General features: G+C 42.1%; 1 protein-coding gene across 1 annotated transcript in view; it reads left to right on the top strand.

The window, feature by feature from the left end:
* Nucleotides 1–14,827, top strand: part of CENPV (centromere protein V) — a 28,872-nt gene extending 14,045 nt beyond the window's left edge. The window contains exons 4-5 of the mRNA XM_069226326.1: nt 2,390–2,504; nt 11,492–14,827. Of these exons, the coding sequence (XP_069082427.1) occupies nt 2,390–2,504; nt 11,492–11,616 (240 nt within the window). The 3' untranslated portion in view covers nt 11,617–14,827. The remainder of the gene's footprint in view (nt 1–2,389; nt 2,505–11,491) is intronic.
* The last annotated feature ends 8,879 nt before the right edge of the window (nt 14,828–23,706 follow it).

Raw genomic sequence — 23,706 nt, 5'->3', positions numbered from 1 at the left:
TGAATAACGTGTTGTGTATGTCTATCCTAAAAATGCAATAAAAATATGTTTTAAAAAAGTCTCTAAAATAGCATCTCATAATGTTAGATTATCAGCAATTAATAAAGTGCAACGACCCCAATGGTATACGTTTGGCATTGAAAGAGCCACTTAACATACTTATTACACCTCAAGGAATTATAAACGACTGCCACAGGAAGAGGAAAATGTTCAGGCATGGCTGCGCCTGAGATGGTTCTCTACGAGTCTTGATTCACCCACAGCACATTCCTTTTTCACCAACCATATTTGATATTTAGTTTGAAAATGTATTCTCTGCACTTGTTTGGAGATTCGAATGGTATATGCAAATCTTTCTGTACTAACTCCTACTGAGTAGATTTTAAAAAGAAAACATTTATATTTTCTTCCGAGTTGCATCTTAGTGCTAATTTTGATGTTAATATGCCCACCCATGTTTACTGTTATTAGAGAGCAAAAACGAACATGGAGAGTTTGTATCCACCCATCATGCCATGCCTCCAAATACCTTCCAACTACCGTGGCCAATGTGCACCTAAATAGAAAGCAAGAAACGGGAGGGGCAAATCTCTGTTAAATATGATACACATTCTTTAAAAAGGGAACCATTTATTTGCAGAAATTGACTTTTCGTATCATTTAATGGCCTCAACCAAATGTACGAAGGAGCTAGTGCTTCTGGACTCTCTTTACTCAAAACGTGTCGTTAGTGTTTATTTGTTAAAGGAATCGTTTAAATAGACAGCTGCGTGGAGTGCCACCTTCTTTCTGTGAGTGGATATTTAAGTATGCTGTGGCAGAGTAAATAAATGCAACGCAATAACACAGATTCTTAGAAATACATATACTGTTTAACCGAATCACCACATTTATCATCACTACAGGGCATATGTCACATTACCACAGAAGGGTGTAACCGGCCTCTCCTGACGTGACCCCCTCCTCTCACTTAACAATGGCAACAGCATATTACGCGCTGCACATCTATTTATATACTTATATGTGTGTTACATACATTGTGTGTGTATGTGTATATATATATACACAAAAACACACACACAGAGGTGCATTGTTTAATTTGCTGTTTCTTAGTATATATGAAGATGCAAAAAGTGAAATATGCTATTTATTACCATTGCCGAGTAGAAGGAGCACCATGCTCACAAGAGGCAAGGCATAAAATGGGTTAAAACGCCTCTCCCCTTCCTTGAATAATGGTAATAATTAGCATATTACGCTGTGCACATCTGTATAGAGGGTTTGTTCCTTGACGTGTTTTCTTACATTCTTTTTTTTAAAGCTGCTAAACCAAACCAGGATGTGAGGGGTTAAATTCGTGCTTTGACGTTAAATCACCTAGAAAACCTGTTTGCTTTTATAAGAGTTGTTTCCATTTTCAGCGTTGCTGTAACCTGAAATCTGTGAGGCAGTAAACAGTGTTTCCTCACTCAGTTTCCCTGTCTTTTGGTAACCTTTAATTTGACCTTTGCACTGTAGTAATATGTGCATGTATACGGTCATTAATAAAGTTGCTATAAAAAACGTGTTTAATACGTTTATTTTTACTGCTGTCATTTTATGGAAAACGCTTTAAAAAAATCATTTACATAGACATTGCATGGTTATAGTTTGGGAGCTATACTAGATATACCGTGCCCTGCTGACAAGTGTTCTGAGACCCATTAAATGTGTAGAAATATTCTAATGGTCATGACTTTTTATGCCCATGATTTAAAAGTGGTAAATCGTGTCCTATTTCCCATTAGAGTTGAGTGAGGATGATACCCGTGGTTCTAAGAGCATTCTCTCTCCTAGCAGATCTTTCTGGCATCCTCCTGGTAGCCTATGCTGCTCGCAAACCTTTTAGTTCTCCTCCCTTCCCCACTCTACATCTCTTCTTCTTCCATTTCTTGGGAGTACTCTGAAGGTGCACGCAACACAATTCAAACCTGAGTCTCCTTTATTTCTGAGTAACTTTGGATCTTAATTTCATATCGATCTGAGAGCTAAGTGAACTTATGTTCCCCCCTCGCAGCTACATCGCAGGTTTTGGAAATGGGTTTGTTTCATAGCAAGAACTGAGGTTGTTTTTTGTAACACCGAGTTTCTCCTTCAGAGGGATCCTGTTAAACTCCATGGTTAGTCTCACCAGATTTCTTACCATTGTAATATAGCGGTCGATTAAGCGAGCTTTTCATTTGCTCCTGCGTGATCCATTGTATTTTACTAGAAATATGGAGCCTATTCAAGTAAATCCACAAGTCTGTGTTGATGATTTCTACATTTTGTAGGGAATTATTTTGCATAAGATAATTGCTGTACGGTGCTGACATTTTTGTGATTGACGATTATTTTTTTATTTTTCTAGGGTGCTGACAACTTAACAACATACACATTCAACACTCATCGAGCCCGACACACATTTTGTAAGACTTGTGGAGTCCAGAGTTTCTACACACCTCGCTCCAATCCAGATGGATATGGTAGGTACAGATCAAGGAATATGATTCAGGTTGTAAATTATAATGAAACAACACTACCCGCAGTGAAATTTACTTGTAGATCCAACCCAATCCATACACAGTTTTTCCTGATCTTAATTTTAGACTTGCAAGAGTGCAGTGGCTGGATTAATGCACTTTAACTAATATTCGGGCCTATTTAGCAGGGTGATTATTTGTGTAGTGTTCAAAGGAACCATTGAACAAGTAGGTAGAAAGCAGACCGACATTTTCTATCTGGGAGGAGTGTTAAAAAAAATTACAAGAGGCTATTAACTTTTAAAAGAGGTCGAATTAGCAATTAACACAGGACAAAACGTGGCAGGTTCATTACTGAAGACTATATCAATAGCGCTCAGCTATGCAGAAGCTATAGACCAAATCATCAACCCAGGCTATCCTAGTGCCATAACTTCTGCATTCATCAAGGGGCCCTCATGTGCAAAACCAGAGTCTAGCCCAAGCCAGTCAAATCACTTTGTATAGTGGGACTACTAAGCCTCGATTTACAGTAAGAAACGCAAAACAAGAACTGCTATAGTACAAACGTTTGTTAGCTTAAGGGCCAAGCAGGCTAAAAGAGGTCACCCATGAACTGGCGCCACTTATGCCTTATGTCGGGCTACTCCCCTTTGTCTTTGGCAGAGAGAGTGTCACTTGGATTCGAGCTGAAGTCTTGTTTCCATGCTGGCTTTGGTGTCGATTTCTGTTCAGAGACTGGCTCAGAGGATCGCAGCTTTGAGGCTTTGCCTCTGGAGCTGGGGAGTCTCCGAAGGTGCCTTCCAGGTTTGAGGTGCTTCAGGAACAGAGGGAGGTGCAGAATGTTGAGGCCTCATTGAAGTTCTGGGGTAAAGGCATCTCTCTCTTGGTGCCATTCCGTGGTCTGCAGCAGAGGGACCACTTGAGGTTGAAACACGTAGGAAAGACCCTTAGTGTGTGTGGAACCCTAGGACTGTTTTTAGTCCTAGGTATATTTCTGCACAAAGTTAAAGACATGCTTTTCTTTTGTGATAGACCCAATCGACAGCTATATCCTAGCACCGCTTCCTACAACAGGCTAAGCACACAACAGCAAAAAATGTGCTCTGCCTTTGAAGAGGCCATTTCAGAGGAGCTTGTGGTTTACCTAATACAAAAGAAGCAGAGGGAATGATCATGCACATTCGTCACCAGAGGCCCAGTCTATTCATATAAACTCAAACCAGGGCCCCCCTGTAAAACAGCCAGACTTCTTTGAGGACCCAATGCTCATGGACGATGGAGCCAACCCTTGGCATAATTATAATGTGAACTCTCCGGATGACCCATCTTTGGAGACTTAATCAGTCAAACCATCCCAACCGACGACTCAACCACCTCTTATGCACTTATACCTTTATAGTGGAAGAGGATTCCTTCCTCATCAAGGTCTTCAATAAAACAAAGACTCTCCTACAGTTCTTAGTGATGCACAGGTGTGTCATGGAGAGCTTCAAAGATCCAAGGAAAGCACGGTTGGACACACCTTGGTGAAGAAGAAAAATACTAAGCCACTTCGCAAGACCCTATCTTTATTTGCAGACATTTAACCCAATTCCCTTGTCATTCTTACAGCACAAAAAATGGCATTCATGCAGGTGACGATGAAATGGAGAAAGTTGTCAAGCACCTTCCGAATGTTCATAAAAAGCGTAGGAAGAAATTGTCAATGAGGCAAGATAATTCCTAAGTTAATTTTCAGGTATGCCCTCAGCACCACTGATACTGCCCAAACATTTCACTCTGTGCCACGCCTGGCTCAGAGCATCTGGCTCCAGCTAGAGGTGCAACAGCACCTCATCAGCTTGCCCTTTGACAGTGAACACCTCTTTGGGCCCCAAGTTGACTTCATGTTGGAAAAGATAAAGGATGACAAAAGACATGTGGGTTCTCCAAAACAAACTATCCAAGTCATGGTTTTGTCACCTACAACCAAGAGCTGCAGCAACCACTAAGACCCTATTACCAGACATATTCCGGAGGAGGCTTCTGGGACAGCAGCTACAGTAAGACTAGAGCCACCCAAACCAAGGGCGCTAAACAATGATCTTCTAGACATTCCCTGACCATTCAACACATGTCAGGAGGATGCAGAAGGATGTACCTTCCCAATAAAAAGAAGTAAGCTCAGAACAGTTGGTGCTCTTGATTGATAACCAAAGGTACTTGTTGGAATTTCACTTCACACCTACCAATAGGCCAGCACAGCACCAGTCCACATCACCTACGGCTGCTGCTAGAAGAAGTGCAGACACTATTTCAGACATGGGCTATCAACCCTAGCTATGTATACCTTGTGCTTTCTAATCCCAAGAAAGACCGAATGTCGCAGTCAGTACTCGAACTCCAACTGCTCGTTCAGTACATCCTGCCAGAACACTTAAAGAAAACAACTTCAAGACGTCACTGCTCTGTGTCTGAAACCACACGGTGACCCTCGCCCTCCAGGATCCCTACTGCCACATCCCATGGGCCAAGCTCCATGCCAATTTGTAAGGTTGTCTTTCCATACATGGATCTCTCGCTCCTTCAGAGCAACAGTGGAGGGCAATGCCTCACTCACACTCAGCAAGACACACTTCTCCACACATCTGGGTTCACAGTGGATTTCAAAACAATCTCTTTTTGCCCCAACAAACGCAACTGTTCATGGGAGCCATACTTAATTCAGTGATAATTAAGACTTCTCGCAAAAAGAGAGCGTGATGGCATTTCAAAAGCTGTTTCTGCCTTACTGGACATCGTGTCCTGTGGCAGACTAGTAATAGAATTGTTGGGGGGATTATGGCATCTTGCATTGCACTGGTGCGGTACGCCTGCTTGTGCATGCATCCTCGGCAGGAGTGCCTAGCGTGACAGATGTCCCTAGATCAAGTGGATATTTACTTTTTCTTTTTCTCCAAGTACCACTCATTCCATATTGGTGAGGAAGATGCAGATACAGCAATAGGACTCATCCTTCTAGTTCACATTTTCGCACGATAACTCTGTACTCTTGGAAATGTCTGTCGATCCTTACGAGATGTCCAGTGCGTCCAGTTCATATACAGCACCAAGAGCAGCTGCCATACTCCAACCTGAAGGCACTGAATCTGGCAATTTGGCCCTTGAAATCCTAGAATTTGGCTACTTGTAGCATTCCTGGGAATGTAAGCACATTGTTAAAGAAGTTAGAAGCTACTTCTACTTCTGCTACACGGGCAATGCAAGATAATGGGAAAGGTTTGTCCATTACTGGAATGCCTTTCATAAACAGACCACATAGGCCAAAGTGCACAAAATGATTTGTTACCTGCTGCACCTATAATAAGTATCATAGGAGGGCTTTTTGGAAGCCTCCCCACATCATTGCAGGTGAAATCTAATGTATCCTTGAACTATGGGGTACGAGCACCACTACTGATAATCTTGTAGTGTGGTGCCAAGGGGCAGTCGCTATCATCTCCGTGTGAGGCTGGTACATTTTGGCTGCACATACTTGTATAAAAGTGTAGCACCTCTAGTAGGCTTGCAGATTGTTGAGCCCATTAGGGGGAAAACGTTCACTTTAAACTGTGTTGGGAGTTTAACAATTGCCTCGCCCTATTAGACTTTCTAGCTAATAGGCTGAAGGATGAGGACCAAGACATAGGAGTGAGTACAAGTAACTCACTATAGTGACTTTTTGCCTCTTGTTTCAGTGCAAGACAGAAGATTTGAAGTACAGTACTGTGTGTCCTTTTATATCTATGTTTCATTGTGCAGACAATATTGAGCAGCTTCTTGCTTCCATTCCCGCCACTTCCTGCATCCCCACGTTGGCCACCTAGTCCCTCTGCATGTTTTCCCAATTATAAATTGCCTACTCCTTCCCCAGCTTGTTCCTGTGAACCTTCCAGGAGCCAAGACATTGGCGCTAGGTGGAACAAGACCTCTTCACTGCAGATCCACGAGGCTCCACAGTTGACAACCTGATAGATACAGTGCAGGCCACTGTCTAAAGTGACTGAAGTAGAGCAGGACAATAGCTAAGACTCTGGCTTTGGTTTCTCTCGGACATGTTTCAAGCAACCATATAGAAAATTCTAGGTTCCAAGCACAAAATTGGAAAGCAGGTCCAACAGTTTCATTAGTTCTCTTCCTGGCTTTTCTTTATGCTATACGAAAGGTTGTTCCTTAGGAAGAGGAGCAGTGACGCCCGTCTTCTTCTTCCTCAGCAGAGCCAATTGCTGCAAAACCTCTCGATCCTTTATGATTTGAAATTATCAGACTAGAAGGTCTTCCTTCTGGTCTTTCTTTAGCAACATGGTTGTTTACGAAGTGTTGCCTTTAATGGTAGCACCATCAGAGGTTTCTGCTCAGACCTTGTTTAGAAGACCGGTTGGTGAAAACTAAGGGTCCTTCTCTGTTTCTTGATCGGGTCAGAGAGTTCTGTTGGGTTTTCTGAGAATGAGAAGAGGTCATGCCTATTCCTGTAGTAGAATCTCAATACATTAGGTCTGATGGTCAAGCGTATGTTTCAGATTTCGTATTTTTGTTTTAAGATGTGGACCTTGTAGTGGTTTCTTTGAGATCATTGGAATATTTTTTATGGTCACATGAAGGATCTGGTTGCTCTGCTGGGGAAAACCAACCTTCATTGGGTGTTTTGTTCTGGCAATTTGCTGATGGGTCAGTCATTAAGGCCTTGATGGCCTCTGGTGATGCGGTAACTAAGGGTGCATACAAAAATGCAAAATGGTTACATCAGGAGGCAGTTGTCAAATCAGTCTGTTGGACTTCAAGATAGTGATGTTAAAATGTTTCCTCTCGAGGGATAATTGGTCAGCAAACACAGATAGCGATGTAGAACACCTGTGCAAAGTTTTATATCTCAACCCATATCAGGTTTTATTTGTGACCTTCACACCAGTTGGTGTCTTGTTTCCTCATTGGGTCACATCCTCGTCCCTATACCAGGATGGGCTCGCCCCTATTTCAGGGAGCATTTTATATTAATCTGGAGCACTCCAAATAGGCAAATCAAACAAAGTTACAAAAAAGTATTACAAGTTTATTGTATTGCAACTAATGTTAATTCATTGTTAATTGTGGACACACAACTCAGTTTAAAATCTAGAGATCAATAATAATATTGCAAAAATAAAACTGAACAAACAAGTTCACAATAAATATGGTTCAGCCAGATTATGGAAAATGCACAGAAAATACATCAATCCTTCCCCTTGTGGTGTCTGATCCAAATGCACAGCCAACACGTGTTTCATCGTCTAGGCTTCCGCAGGGCTGAAGAAACACAAACAATAAAACCAATATATGATCATCCATAACAAAACTCCCAATTACGTTAAAAAGAGGGAAAAAAATCCAACATAAGGTGAAAGAAAGATAAACAGTACACTACCATCACCAGTATCACCTGACTCAGTATAAACCAGATAGAACCACACACCTTGACGAAAGGCCCATGCCAGGCAAAATACTAAAAATATATTATTGAAAACTAAGTAAAAATAAAAAGTGAAACACACAAGTCCTAAAATGTGCACAAGAACAAACCAATAAAGTATTGAAATTAGGGCTAACAATAAATCACCTTCATTCGGTACACAGTCTGATAATTGTGCTGTGGCCAGCAAAAGAGTAATCCATATGCACACATCTGTCGGAAAGAATTGCTGTAAATAACATCATACTGTTCGGACATATCCCCCAATATTAAGTTTGTAAAAAAGCTGTCAATAAAGGAGGGCTTACAAATCATATAAGGGTGGTCCCCGTCAGTTTGCTGTGTAAAATGCGTATAACTCCTTCCAATGTTTGAATGCTGCACCAACAGCGATGTCAGAACTGCCTATATAAGAGTATCTTAAATACAAAACACATTGCTTACTAAGGCAAGCAACATAAGGACTGTATGGATATAATCACACACTCCCTTACTTGCATTTAAAGGTTACTGTACACCTAAAGTAACGGCATGAGGGAAACAAGAACACAATTTAACCAAATCCCAAATCAAAAATAACACAATAAATATGAAAAGCGTTGTTACAAGGCTGAAATCGATGATTGTATTTATGAGACTTGCCATATTCTTTTCTATGGGCAGTACTGAAATAGTGCTGTTGGCTGGCAGTGCAGCACTTAAAATATTTCCTCCGATGAGGGTCTAGCTGTTGTAAGATTAAATTACCCAGGGCGCACCCTGGTATCCCCTACTTTTAAGCTGCTCCTTGCTGTGGGTGTTATGGATTGGGTATAATGTCCCTACACCCTAAATACTGTTCATATGCTTCAGCCCTCATTCTGTAGACCACTCAGGGTTCGGGGTTCTCGTCAGAACTAATACTAGTACCCCACTTTCTATTCGTCATCATGCTCTATAGCCCTAGTCCTACCAGTCAGGGCTCTCTTTAAGACAAGACTAGATGAACAACATAAAGACACACAGGCTTACTTGCCTGTCATTGGAGTATATGTTAATGCCTATTGTTTAGAGAGGGGAGAGAGATCAAATAAATGAATCATGCAATTTACATATAATATTACAAACATAAACCACATGCCACTTTCACACACTTTTCACGGCTGATGCACGCACACACTGCATGGAATGTAGACGGGACCTGTTGGAGATGCAGCATTGTCCGATGAGGGAGGACTGACAGGTTCTGCATCTGAAAGTACAATCATACACCATCCTCTTTGGATTTTGAGAGATTAGCTCTCTTTAGTTCAGCTCTTCTAGATGAAATGATGGACATGTTGGCAGCAAGGATGTTGACCAGTAGAGCAGTGTATTCAAGCCTTAGGTGTGCCTTGCTGAGTAGTGTTTAAACCCCCCCCCCCCCCCCTCGCTTAAAATCCGAGGTCATGCATCTAGTGCTATTTGCTGTCTCACTAGCTGAAAAAAAGACCTCCAGTTTAGTTACTATATGTTCTCTGATAACAGCAGTCAGTAGTTTTACGATTTTTAAAGGACCTACAAAATAAGCTCCTTTCCAGTATCTTTTTGTATTTCCTAAAAGGTATTAAAATTTGGTTCTTACTTCCATGATGGGGCGCTGCCTGAGCCCCTTTATTCTTGTGACTTGAAATTTAAAAACTGGATTTTTGGTTGCTATTACTTGAACTATGAGAGTCAGTGAATTAGAGATGTCGCCACCTTTTTTAAAGGGGGATACGTTTAGAATTGAACGTTATTTTGTGCCCAAAGTGTTTTTTTAGAATGTATTCTCCCTCAGGTGGTGCCTTTGCCTGCTTTTCATCCTTCTCATTTGCCAGAGGAGGAAGAAAGGCTGTATAGACTTGCTTCAACAAAAGTCCTGTGGGCTGTGTTTTGGACCAAACATTTCAGGGTGAAGGACAACCTCTCTGTAGGTTTTCAGGGTGCAAGACATAACTCTTGGGAAATACATTTTGTCAATATGGATTTCCTCTGTGCTGAAAATGTTATCAGTTGATTCGAAAGGCCATTCTGCTAGAGTTTAGAGATCGTTTTCCTAAAGTGAAGGAGGCAAGTTGTGTTCCAGTTGTGACGATTTGTAGGACTACCTCCTTGTCCTCGTTGTGTTCTTTAACCAAGCATTATTGTTTACATGCTCACTTGAATGAGGATTCCAGTTTGGCAAGGCTGTGATCCAAAGCTTCCTGGCGTGATTCTGGTGCTTCCTCTCTGGGTTACTACTTTGGGGACAGTTACCATAAGTGAGATGTGGGAAGCATCCTCAATTAGAAGGCCATCTTCCATACTTTTGTTAAGGGTCTTTCTGGTGGACACCCATTTCCTTTCAGATTCTTTTAGTAACTCCTGCCTACCCACTTGCAAATGGATAGTATTGAATTGAGTTCTGGGTCCTCATCCGATTGTTAGTATAGCATGGAAGAAAAACATAACAGAAATGTATCACTCGGGCATGTAATGTATTATACGATCTATTGAGCTGCCACTCTTTGAGCTTTGCAGATCTGTGGTGAAGCAGTCTTGCATTACCTGCACTGGTAGAGAGATATTGCTGTAAAGAAATGCTTACATCTCCAGTCTTGGCGTTGGTGATCTTCACTTAAAGAATCTGCAGAAAGATAACATACTCCATCAGAAAAAAAATATACGGATGGCAAATAACTTTTTTTCTTCCCTGAAAACATTTTTCCCTTAATCTCATCTACCTGTATCCTATCGCACAACCACATTCCTCTTGACAGTGCTTAGTCCACCTTCCTCCAGATGATCCATCCCCCTATCCTGTTTGTACCCTTTCGGTATAGTAGAGAAAAATTGATTGAGCTGTTGAATGATAAGATCATGAGCGAGTTGGATCTTGAACTTGCTTTCAACAACTTTGTCTTTCAGTCTGAAGTGTTTTTCTTGCTGTTTTAAAAAAAATGATGTTGTCTCCCTTGGTGCTGAATGGTTCAACGATTGTGGAGAAAGAGGCGCAAAGGAGTATAAAATATATTACAGTGGATAAGGCTATGGTATAACTTGGATGTCGTATGATGCAAAAAAGGGAATGAAGTCATTTGCACCCTTTTCTCCTTTATCTCAATCAGATCTCCTTGGCCTGCACTGAGGTGCCTAGGCACATGAAAGAGTCTGCATGATTATTTGCCAAGAAACAAACACGCTGTTCAGTCCTTGGGTCGGCCTAGTAGTTGACATGGTCTGGCGCAGCGGCCAGAAGGGGAAGTTCATACTCCTACAAAACACTCAAGCTCTGAAGAGAAGATGAGACCCACTTCTTTCAGAGAGATCACGGTGCACTTTTTGAAGAAAACCCAGTGTTTATTGTGAATTGATTCATTGTTTAGCGCAAATTAAAGGCAAGTGTCATCTTGAACAACTGAGAGGGCTGTAAAGTTTGGGGTAGTTAACCAAAGCTGACATATGATAAAAATGATAGTGTATTTGGAAGTGAAAAATATCCTTACATCAAAAGCAAACATACCTTTTTTTTCACTACTTTCAGGTATTGCCCCACACTGCCTGGATGAAGGTTCTGCCCGGAGCATTGAGATGGAGCCAATCAACGGGAAGGAGTGGGAAAAGACTATCAAGGAACACAAAACCATCCGCAGCATGTCACAGTGCTGAAGCCTCATTACTGTCCCTTGTCTGCAACTCTCCATTCCCTGTCTTCTCCCCTTTTTCCCCGAGCGTTTGGTAGCGCACCTCTTTTTTATAAACCAGCTGTCTTGCAGCTTTCATGCCTTTATTCTCGCCATCGGTAGACGAGTTGACAAGTCTCTTGTCTGTTTTTTGTTATTGTTGCAGAGCGGTGCAACACACCATTCATTCTGTACAGTAACTGTTCCCATCCATGTAGAGTGACATGACTTGTTTATCAGGAATGTAAAACCTTTCAAAGAATGTAATTCCTAAGAATGTAAAATCTGTAGTACATCGTTTCTTAAGAATGTCAAATCCACGGTACAGGGGATCCCTAATTCAAAAGTCCACAGTACACTGGATTGAGATTGTAAAGTCTGCAGTACTAACATCGCAGTTCAGGGAATTCTTAATGAAAGTCCACAGTACAGGCGATTGTTAAGAATGTAATTTCTGCAGATCTGCAGTACTAAGTTTCTTAAGAATGTAAATTCCGCAGTATGGGGAATTCCTAGGAATGTAAAAATTATCATATAGAGATTCCTCTCGTCTACCTACACCTTTTAGATACATATACAGATGAATTCTGATCATGATTGAAACATATTTTTTTACTCTTTTGTGCAGGAGTCGAGTTCACTTGACACCAGGTTTTTTTTAAGCAAACTTTGTAACTTTTTAAATGCCGTTCAGAACTCAAGGGAGTGTTCTTAACATGTTTTCAAGATTTTGATACATAAAACGTCCTGGGGCTCTTTAATTGAAGGAGAACTGTCTGGTTTGGTTCTCATTATATATATTTTTTACCCACATTCTTCCACCCATATGGCTGTGAAATCATTATGAAACCTCAAATTTAGTTAATGCGTTGTCAACATTTCTGGATTTATCACCATAAATTGTCTCAAAAATGTACACATATTTATTGTGACCAATCCAAACAAATATTAATGGACTCCTGGGCCGATGCCTCTTTTTTTAAATTGTAACAATAATACATATTTGCATATTTTAAAGTATATTTCTTAAACAGTGAATAAAGAGTCCAATAGGGGCTTTAAAACTCGTTTTTCTAAGTAACATTCCTAAATGAATAATTTCAGAAGAGAATTAGTTTTATCCTTGATAAATTACGATTTTGTTTAGCCAAAGTTTTGGTTCCATCCATCATGCTGTAAACAAATCACGTACATCCTTATGTCTTAGTAAGCTCCATCAATGAGCAGTTCTTATTATTTATCTTGCTTACTATTATGTTTTAAATATTCTTTCCAAGTTAATTACTTTTTGACAACTGTATAATTTAGTATTTGACAGTACTGCAAGGGCACCAAGTGAGGCCCTATTGTCCCTTCTAATGTGACCTAGTTAAGAGCCAAGCATCATAATGCATAGGTGAAATTAAATGTATGTAATTGGTGTCGTTTTTATTTCTGATTTGATTACACACATTTAAAAAACTCAATATATGAGAAGTGATTAGAATATTTACCTTTTTTAATGTTTTATTTTGCACTCGTTCTTACTTCAAAAAGACAAACCCAGAATTGAGAACTGATATAGAACGGCTGGGTGCATGTTATTCTAAATAAGTTATGAGCAAAGCTTTTCGACATGTAGCATTCTTTGGCCAGCATCAAATGTAGATTTTGTTTGGAGGGGCATTTAAAAATAATAGATAACTATTACTCAACTCAATGATACTAATTTTATGGATTTAGAAGGTTAAAAAGTTATCTACACCTCCAGGATTTTAAATGAAAATGCAGTGAGATGTCAAAATTGCACTTACATCAGCCTTCATTTGACCCTTATACCTCTTGACTTGTAAAGAAGAAGAAAAAAAACACCCGCAGGCTCTTACCTTGGACATTCATTAATGTGGCAGGAGCTGAGGCTCCGGGGACTGACTGTTGGTATGCTTCTGAAAAAGCTTACCAGTTAGTCAAGCAAGCAATTATCCAGTACATTATCGTATTTTTGTTTCTAACACTCCAAAGGATAAGTCCCTAGAATGGCAGTTGAGACTCAAATACTATTTTGTCATAAAATAACCTCTAATATTTGTAAAGTATTTTCTAAAAGAAATATAAAGGCTGAAGAAAAACGTGAGGTATTGTTCCACGCCCACCTATTCAGTCTTAATATAAATGTTACCCCCCATTTTTAAATATACCCAGTAAACAAGAAAGTGCTCAACAGCCAATTTAACTTGTATTCATACTAATTACGATATATGCTCATATTTAGTAATTTTACTGTTTAAAAAGTTGTTAGATATTTACAGTAGCACCTTTCGTGAGCTGCAGATTTGAAAAATGGTCTTTGCAATGTAAGAATTTCTTCAGGATTGGCCAGTGTACTTTGTGGATACCTGCACTGTGATTTCCAATTTTAAATGGCAAAATTGAGCATAGAGTTGATTGTGACGTGTTTGCTTCTAACATTACAAAAACCAGTTTTATGTATCACAGCACCTGTATTCTGGGGCAGTGTTTAGCTGTATCTGTGTTTTCCCTTGTGCAGTATGCCAAAGCCAACATTCAAGCCTTCCTACGGGTTATTTATAATGTAATTTCACAACCATAAGGATGGTAAAAGAAATATTTATTATAGAAAAAGTGTGTTTCAGGGGCTGACTAATATCATGTTATTTTCCCTGCAGCCGTGTCCCCTCTCCGATTGAGGTTTTTAACCTTTTTAGATTTCCACTCTGTGACCCCATTTGCTAAAATGTGTGCAGATTTTATTTTGTTGCCGTCCTTTCAATTGCCGTCCTACCGTGAAGGGAATCTGTCAACCGCTCAGGATGAACGTTTGCCTATAGTCAGTCTAGCGACCGCATTGCGTCCCCCCATTTTAGAGTTTCCCCTGTTTTAGTCGTCTTGTGAAGCCAATGACGTCATCTCATGTTTTGGGATTTGTCTTCATGCTTAAGCATCGTGGAACAACGTGCCTAGGTCAGTACACATGCATCTCTGGAATAGTCTAGTTCGAATCTCCTTTTGAGACTTCCTACTTACTTTCATTCTGCTTCCGATAGCGCTAATTTGATGTTTGTTAATAGATGTTTCTGGAACTCCAAGAATATTGTAGATTTATAGTGGTAGCATTTTAGCACTTGACTTTTCTGTATTTTATTTGGGTGCTCTGAATTATTCCCGCTCCATTCTGGACAAATAAACAAATAAATTCAGTCCATCTTGTCACCGTTTCTGATTTGTTTTAAGGTGTTTTGTGAGCAAGTGCAACGTTTGACACCGTATTTCTGATTTATGTTTTAAGGTTATTGTTTTTTATTATAAAAATGTGACTAAGTCGTAGAATAAACCATTGAATAACCACATTGTTTCTGTATTTCAGCATTCAGAAAGATAGTCCAGAAATAAAAATGGCTTTGGCCCCTTTGCATTTTCCATCCCTAGGATGGGTTCACTCAAGGGGGCTCAGTGGCACTAGACAGTATCACAGACTCAGCTTTAGCCTCACTACTTGCAGCGTTAGCGCATCTTGTGGCGTTATCAATCGAGTAGCGCTAATCTTAAATGTTCTTAGTGGCTAATTAAAGCCTAACGAAGTACTAACTACTAATAATGAGCGCTTTAGCCTGGAATTGTCATCAAAATAGTCAAAAGGTAAATAACATAACGAAAAACTCACCATTTTGCTCAATTTAAACCTTTTTACTGCATGAATCTGTAAAAGATAAAAATGTGCGTATTTGGCCCTTTAGTGGTCATACCCAAAATATCTTGTTTTTCTTTAACTTTCAAATGTGTGGCTCCATTATGGGCATGTCTCAAAAGAATTCCATGATACTGTCTTAAGTCCACAGTATCAAACCACAGCAAACCTTACACCAAGCCCGCGGCGTGGCCTAGCAGAGACATGTGAATCAACTCCACTGTCCCTTTCCTCTTACTTGTATGTATATCAACAGGACAGGGAAGAAAGCTGGGGCACGGGGTAGGAGGTCCTAGATGTTTGGAAGTGAAATTACCTCTATCTGCACTGCTGCTGCACCTTAAACAAGCATTTGCAATGCAACGGGTCTCGTGTTTGCTCATGTTAGAGCTGATAGTGTTGTAAACTCCTAACCCGACTTTTCACCTATCGGCAAAAGTGCATTTATGTACGTAACCCGAAAAAGTGCAATTAACTGTGTAAAGCGCTCGACTTCTGCCAAGCGAGATCGCGCTAGTAAAATAAAGAAAAAGTAGTCCACGAGCCGGACAGAAAACAGTGAGCCTCGCAAGTTTTCTGTACTTGGTAGATGCGCTCGAGGAGGGCTAGCCACCGGAAAAGGCATGATGTGTGCATGCCTTCGACTAATGAAAGCAATCGGATTTTAATAGGCAAGCCCACGAACCAATGTAAAACACTGACGTGATGTCGACAGGACTCCGAGCCCTTTTCTAATAACTAAAGCGTCTCGCTGCGATACGCGAGCACATGCAACGCAGGCTTGACCCTAAAAAGGAGGGACAAGATCACTAACAACAAGAGCATGTCTGCCCACCCCCCAGTGTAACCCCCATCCTCCAATAGTCTTTCATATCTAGATGGAAATAGAGAGGTATGTATGCAGATGCGCCTGCTAGTGTTTTGGGTGCTGACTGAAGTGGTGAAAGCAGCGGGTTCCGAATCCACCGACTACAACAGCACGGATACTGTAGGATAGCAACATGCACTTGTCAACACATAATTTCAAAGATTAGAGAGAAAACACAGAAATAATGACCTTGGTTTCGTAGGCTAGCTCAAGTCCATGAACCTATGCACATATCTCAGTCAAGTTTTCTCTGAGTGTTGCCCACCCAATGTCGCACACTTCGTATGCGTTTATAGTGAAATAAAATGCAAGTGCTGTGATGAAATTGAAATACTCTGATATGCATCAAGACCTTGTACATCAGTTACATCCTCACTGATGTATGCTTTTCCACTGTAGCGCACATGGTGTGCATGCATAGTCAGCTCAGGCATGTACTTCCACATCTCGATCCAAATCAGCAACCTCACAAAGCTATCCACACTTTAACCTGCTCCAGCTCTTCTAACTTCTACCCCAGGCCCTCACCTATGCTCCCCAGCGAGGGTTGGATCACTCGCTCGTGATTCACCCCAACTACAATTTCATTGTTATAATAACAAACTGCACCTGCCCTTATGTGGTGAAAACCAAATAGTCAACCTAACGTAAGACGACAAATCTTCAAGTGGGTAAAACCCTAAACCCAAAAGTTCCCCAGTGATGGCTCCTGCAAAAGGGGACATAAGAACTGCTGCACTACTCTAAATGCTCAACGATCAGGAGTCAGTCAAAGAGGCTGAACATCAGGGGTGTAGCTATAATGGTGCAATGCACCAGGGCCCAGAGGGAAAGGGGACCCACTCTGTTTTGGACTGGCAAGTTATTTGGATAAGCTGCCAGCTCCTATTTTCAGTGGAGTTTTTTCTGTCTGGGGACTAGCTCGGTGTTCACTCTATTTGGGTGCTGCAGGTCTCAGGCAAGTAGTGGGGCAGAAAAGGCGAGCAGTGCTTATACTCTATATTTAGAAATGGGGTTTCTGGTTGGCTAGGGTAGGCACCTAAGCCAGGCAGAACTCACCACTCTAGTCAGGGCAACTAAATTACACCAGAGATAACCCGTGCTCACTCCCTGGTAGCTTGGCACAAAACAGTCAGACTTCTGCTAGAGGTCATGTTTAAAGCACTTGCACAACACACACCCCTGACACAATAAATTCACCACAAAAGAGATGCCACAAAGGATTATATAAAAAGTGTTGTTCTATATTATGTACCCAGCACCAGTTCAAAATGACAATCATAAATATTGGGCATATCATGCAATTAGTGAAATAGTATGCAGTATCTTCCCTTCTGCAAGGATGACATTGACATACATTATGACACAGTACATAAAATGGAGCAGTCAGGTTAGAGGAGAAACATATAAGTCAACAAAACATCACTGTGGTACATAGTTCCCCAAGCATCATCATAAACCCATCCGGGACAAGAGCTCAAAGGGACAGTAATGTTAGCCTCTAACATGCCATAATTTCTCTTAATGCAGTAACCCCGCAACTTCACCCTAAGCAAATAAGGTTCAGCAAATCCAGAAAACCTGGCTGCCCTACTAGCATGGTTACGGTAACCTTTTCAAACCTGTGGTACTAACTTTGAGGGATTAGAGGTGTAGGCCGCAGGAGCATCTACGGGCCTACTACAAAGAATATGGTAACTTGTAACAGCTCTCACAGCGGCGACCCCTCGCCTTGCTTGGGGATAAAATAATTTCTAGCATTCGCAGCAAGAATTTTTCAGTTCCATTAAGGACATGGGGGCTAGGATTATGCTTCTCTTTCTATGCTTTATTTTTTCAGCAGCCAATTACAACCAAAGTTGAAAACACTACTCTTCCCATAAACATCATAATGTCACATGACCAATCATAGAGCCACCAGCCCTTTATAACCATCATGACACATACAAGCCTCCTCTTTCTTTGGGTAAATCCAAAACAGTCTCAAATCCTAAAACGAGAGGATCAAACTAGAAAACAGGAGCTTGAACTCCAAGGGAAAACTCTGGAATGGAGCAGGACAAACGAAACGCATGCAGCAACACGCAGGAAGAAGCGCCAGTATCACTTGTCCTCATTATTACATTATTATTTCTGCCCTAGGTAAACACTGATCTGATAGAACCTTCAATACCCTAATCTAATATCATCAGGGAGGGAAAAAAGGAACACACAAAGAATATCACAGAAAATACATTTCAATCAATAAGAAAACATGCATTAGAAAACAAGGCAATAATGAAAAAAACAAAATGGGTTGGATAATCCTCTCCTCAATGTCCTTAATAGAATTGAAATTTTTTTTTCTTAATGTGAATGCTACAATTTTTTTTTAATTCTCTGTCAGGACCGGAGGCTCCGCTTATGCTAGTTTAAAGCTGAGTAACCACCACTGAAGTGACATCAAAAATAGATTTGTTGTAAAATGACTTAAAATAGGACTCAGATGACCAGCCAGCTGCTTTGAGAATGGCCTCATGGTGTGAGCTCAATGAAAAGGACTTAAAAGCCATGGCACCCCCCTGGCAGAAGGAAAAACAAATCTGGAGGTGTCAATAGCTGCTTCAGACAAAAGCCATTGCATCCACCTAGCCAAAGTAGCTGAGGAGTCCGGGTGAAAAGATTTCTGTAACAAAATCAATGATTGGCTCCCCATGTCAGCACGGAATTCAGCAGTACTCTCCTCCTTTAAACACTGTACCACACATAACTTAGCATTATCAGGAAAACTAGTGTAAGAAACCGTCCTAGTATTACACTCGGTACGCCGTGTAATGGAAAAAGTGACGCCTTCAGGAGAAAACGCTCCACCTGCTAAATCCAAGAACTGGGGAGTCGTAAAATTGCATCAGAAACCTGTTTACGAGAAACCAAGCACAATAGCATGGTAAGCTGAGCAGAAAGTTGCTTTCTGGAAAGATATCGATTCGCAGGTTAAGAGTCTAAAAAGCGCAAATGATATTCACATCCCATAAAGAGGAATATCTTGGTTGAGGAGAACGACTCAACCGAATGCCTCGCAAGAGTTTGTATACAATGGGGAGTTCACCCACAGACCTACCGACAATAGGCACATGACCTGCAGAAATGGGCAACCTATAGTTGTTCACTGATCTATAGGCCATGCCAAAGGTGGCTAATGAAGACAAAAAAATTCAAAATCAAAGAGCAATCTGCTGAAGAGGGATAAGCACCCAGTGCACTTTACCAATTACACCAGCGCTTCCAAGCGGAGTTGTAGCGTTTGTGCTCAAGGATCGGGCCTGAGAGATGAACTAAGTAAATTCCTGTGAAAGTCCTGGGAGAATTCATCTCTCCCTGAAACCTTCCACGCCACCAGAGAGAGGCGTTCCAACTGAATCAGAGGATGAGGAAAGCCCAAGGGATCTAGAAGCATATTCCATCTCGTTGGCAGAAGGACTGGAGGAGAACAACTTAGTTCCAGAATCACTGGAAACCAAGCCTGTGCTTTTCAAAGGGGAGTCACCAGAATCAGATCCACTCTTTGATGAAAATTCTGAGCTAAAACCCTGGGACTCACCATGAAGAGAGGGAACGCATACCCCAGGAACGGAGAGCAATCCTGTAGAAATGCATTGGTCGCTAGAGCTTCCTGATCCGGATGCCAGCTGAAAAACTGAATCAGTTGACGGTTGAGTTGGGATGCAAAGAGGTGATCAAGTGGCGATTGAGAGACTGAAAGACGTTCGGATGAAGTCTCCAAACTCTGAAGTCTGCCAAATTGTGGCGGCCTGGGAGGATTTCCGCTATTCCCTATATCCGGTGTTGAAGGCAAAAATGCCAAAAGTCCTTTGCAATCTTCGCCAGGATGCAAGACTTCATCCCGTCTAACAAACTGACATACCTCACTGTGGAGATGTCCATCGGAAAGAGGATTCAACAGTCCGACTTCTCGAGGGAGAGGCTGTGGATCGAAAAATAGCCCGCCAACAGTTCCAAGCAATTGATATGTAGGTCCAGCTCTGCTCTGGACCAACAACCTCCTGTGGAAATTGGACCACCGGGGGCTCCCCAACGGCTGGCATCGGACTCTATCAGGATCTCCATTTCAGGCGTCCTTATGCTCCAGCTACCAAAGAAAGTCTGTCCTGGCTTCCAGGGAAAGGGGAATCATGTCTGAGTAACTGAGGCCCTTCTGGAGGTGAGATATTATGAGGCTGTGAAGGGCCCAATAGTGAAGGGGACCAGGAAAGATAGCCTGTATCGATGAGGACAGAAGGCCCATGATCAGATCTATGCGTCTCAAAGATACTGTCTGCTTGCTCAACAATGATCTCAGTTCCTCCTTGATGTTGCGGATCTTGAAAGGAAGAATTCATTACGTCAGAACTGAGTCCACCTGAAACCCCAGGAATTCCATTTGCTGTGAAAGAGTCAGGATGGACTTCTGACAGTTGACAATAAACCCCAAATCTTGGAGGAGAGATATAGCCCACTCCAGGTGAGTGAGCAGCAGAAGAGGACACTGAGCCATGATGATGCTACCGTCCAGATAAATTATCAGACAAACTCCTCTGGCTTGAAGAGATTCCGCAATTGGTCGCATCACTTTCGTGAAACACCATAGGGCTGAGGACAGACTGAAGGGAAGGAACTTGTACTCGAAGCAACGCCCCATCCAAAGAAACTGTAGGAACCGGTAGTGGGCTGGAAAAATAGGAATGGTCAAATAAGCATCCTTTAAATCTATCCTGACCATCCAATCCCCTTCTTGTAGGATATCTCTCAACAAGTGAATGCCCTCCATCTTGAAATGGCTATAAGCAATCCACCCATTGAAGTTTTTAAAATTTAGGACCAGGCGGGATCCACCACCCTTCTTTTCCGCTAGGAAAATGAGGCTGAAGAAATTGTGCCGGTGAGGAGGCACCTCCACTATGGCCTCCTTGGCCATGAGGTTTGAAACCGCTGAGGAGATGAACTCCTGATCTTGTAGGGAAAAATACATCTCAAGAGGATGGAACTGTTGAATTGGGAAGTCGTAAAATTCCAATTTGTAACCCTGTATCGCTTCCAGAACCCAGGTGTCCTGTGTAATGTTTTGCCAATTATAAAGAAAATTCCTGTTCTGCCCCCCAAAATGAGGCTCATCTGTAGAACCAGATTCCTGGTAAGAGGCTTGGGAGACTGGATTTTCCCTTTCGGAATCGGTTGCGATCCGCTCATGGTCGTAATGGATAGAAAGTGCAGGAGGGGTAGGAATCCTGATAACCTCCTCTGTATTGCTGGTAACATCCTCGCTGAGAACCTTGGGGGAAATTGCGGCCAAAGGCTCGCCCTCTAAAAGGTGCGGCCATGGTAAAAAGTGGATGAAGGACCCTTGTGCTTTGTCCAAGTTGGCATATGTTGCTTTAGAGAGTTCCTCAAGGAAAAGGGCCCCAAAAAGAAGTCCCTGCGCCAAGGGACTTACCTCAGATGTGGCAAGGTCGGCTAACTTCGAGTTCATCTTAATAAGAATGGAATGCCACCATTCGCTAGAAATTGCATAGTTGGCCTTTCCCAAAACATTCATGGCCCTAGAGGCCCAGTCCAGAAGTACTTTGGGATCATTGGTAGTTCCTGATCCCTGGCTAGGAAACCCATCTCAAGAATCTTTGTTAAAGGCCAAGCGACGTCAAGAAACTTGTCCTGACATCCGCGCCATGCGTGATCAATGCCTTTCTTAGGGTCTTTTGATAACTTTCTTTTTAGATAGATTACCAGAGCAGGATCTATCTCGGGTGTTTCGGTAACCTTGGAAGGCAGGTTGGGTCTAGGGCACTCGGACTGCAACTGAGATCTGACCTCTTTATCAAAGCCTTAGCGTAAGTGGGCCTGAATGTATTCAGCCACCTCGGACGGAGGGGTCCAGGAGGATGATCGAGGATGAATAATATCCTCCGGTTCAAACGGGAGCTCCTTATGAGCATTCATGGCCACCTGAGAGTGGTTAGATTTCTTCATGCGTTTGTAGGGAGGGGAAGTATCCCTGAGACCAGGGCTTTGGGATGAAGAGGAAGAGCCAGAATCTTCTTGAGTACTTGCTTTAGAGGCAGTAGTGGAGGAACTACAGTCATGGTCAGTGGATAGAGACCTCACCAATTGTTCAACATCGGCCACATGAGGATTATCAGATGTCGAGCCTGCAGAGCCCTGCAAGACTGAGGGTTCATCGCTGCCCCTAGTAAGTGTCAGGAATCTATCCCTACTGTTCGCAAAATCTAACAAGTGCTGCTTAATGAGCTATATGCTCTTGGCCAAGGCTACATTAACAGTGTGGCGAACGCCAGAATCAATTGTATAGACTAAGGACCTGATTACAACTTTGCAGAGGGGATTACTCTGTCCCAAATGTGACAGATATCCCGCCTAGCGTATTACGAGTTCCAAAGGATATAATGGACTTGTAATTCGGCGGGCGGGATATCTGTCACATTTGGGACGGAGTAATCCCCTCCACGAAGTCAAAATCAGGCCCTAAGTCTTGTTCGAAAGACCCCACAGAGTTATCACAGTCGAGACCTTCCCCAGACTCTTCATCATATATGGCCACGGTAAATTACACAATGACGTAGTTTTATCAAAATCAGGAAAAACCTGATTGCAATTAAAGCTTCAGGACAGAAACGGGGAGGTAACCACATACAAAAGATCTTAAGGCAAGTAAAGGCAAATAAGCAAATAAAATGTGGAGGGAGACCTGCCAAGTACAATTAGGCAATGCCCAGTAGAATTATTGCAACCCAGAGAGGAATTTCCAGCTGGGCCTAGGCGGGGGGGGAACACTCAGGGCAAGGACGTAGTACGCGTCTCCCCGTGTTCGGCTGCACAGCAGAATGATGGCCGGTGAAAAACCGGCAAAGCGCGCATGTGCACACAGCACTGAGCAGAAAAGAACAAAAGAGGACACCGCGAAGAGAGACAAATGTCCTCCCTCCCCTAAGCTCCCGCTCCTCGCCAGGAGGATAAACTCTCCGAAATAGTCAGCTCGTCACGGCTGGTAAATATTAAATAACAAGACAACGAAGCAAGCATGCAGGAGAAACACCATACAGTGCTGTGATGGTTAATAAACAAGATACACATTGCAACATTAAAGGGATTGAGACTGCTTAAATGGCTGTGGGGCAGCAAAGAAAGAGGAGGTTTATTTGTCTCGTTATGGTTATACAGAGCTGGTGGCTCTATGATTGGTCATGTGACGTTGTGATGTTTATGGGAAGTGTAGTGTTTTCAACTTTGGTTTTTAGTGGCAGCTGGAAAAATAAAGCATAGAAAGAGAAGCATAATCGGAGCCTCCTGTCCTGACATAGAATTGCTATGGTGATTTAATCCTTGGCAATCCTGCCCCTAGGCCCTTTCTCAGATAAGGGAGGGGGGGAGGGGGGGCACTCCCGATAGGATGTCATTGGGGGCCCCTCCTTGGCCCCCCTCAAATGAAGAATCCTGAAAGGAGCAGCCGCTCACTTGCGCACGTTGTGGCT

The sequence above is a fragment of the Pleurodeles waltl genome, chromosome 3_1 (genome assembly GCF_031143425.1).
Source record: "Pleurodeles waltl isolate 20211129_DDA chromosome 3_1, aPleWal1.hap1.20221129, whole genome shotgun sequence".
Lineage (NCBI taxonomy): Eukaryota > Metazoa > Chordata > Amphibia > Caudata > Salamandridae > Pleurodeles > Pleurodeles waltl.
The sequence above is the reverse complement of the archived record's forward strand: the minus strand, read 5'-3'. Positions and strand labels throughout refer to the sequence as shown.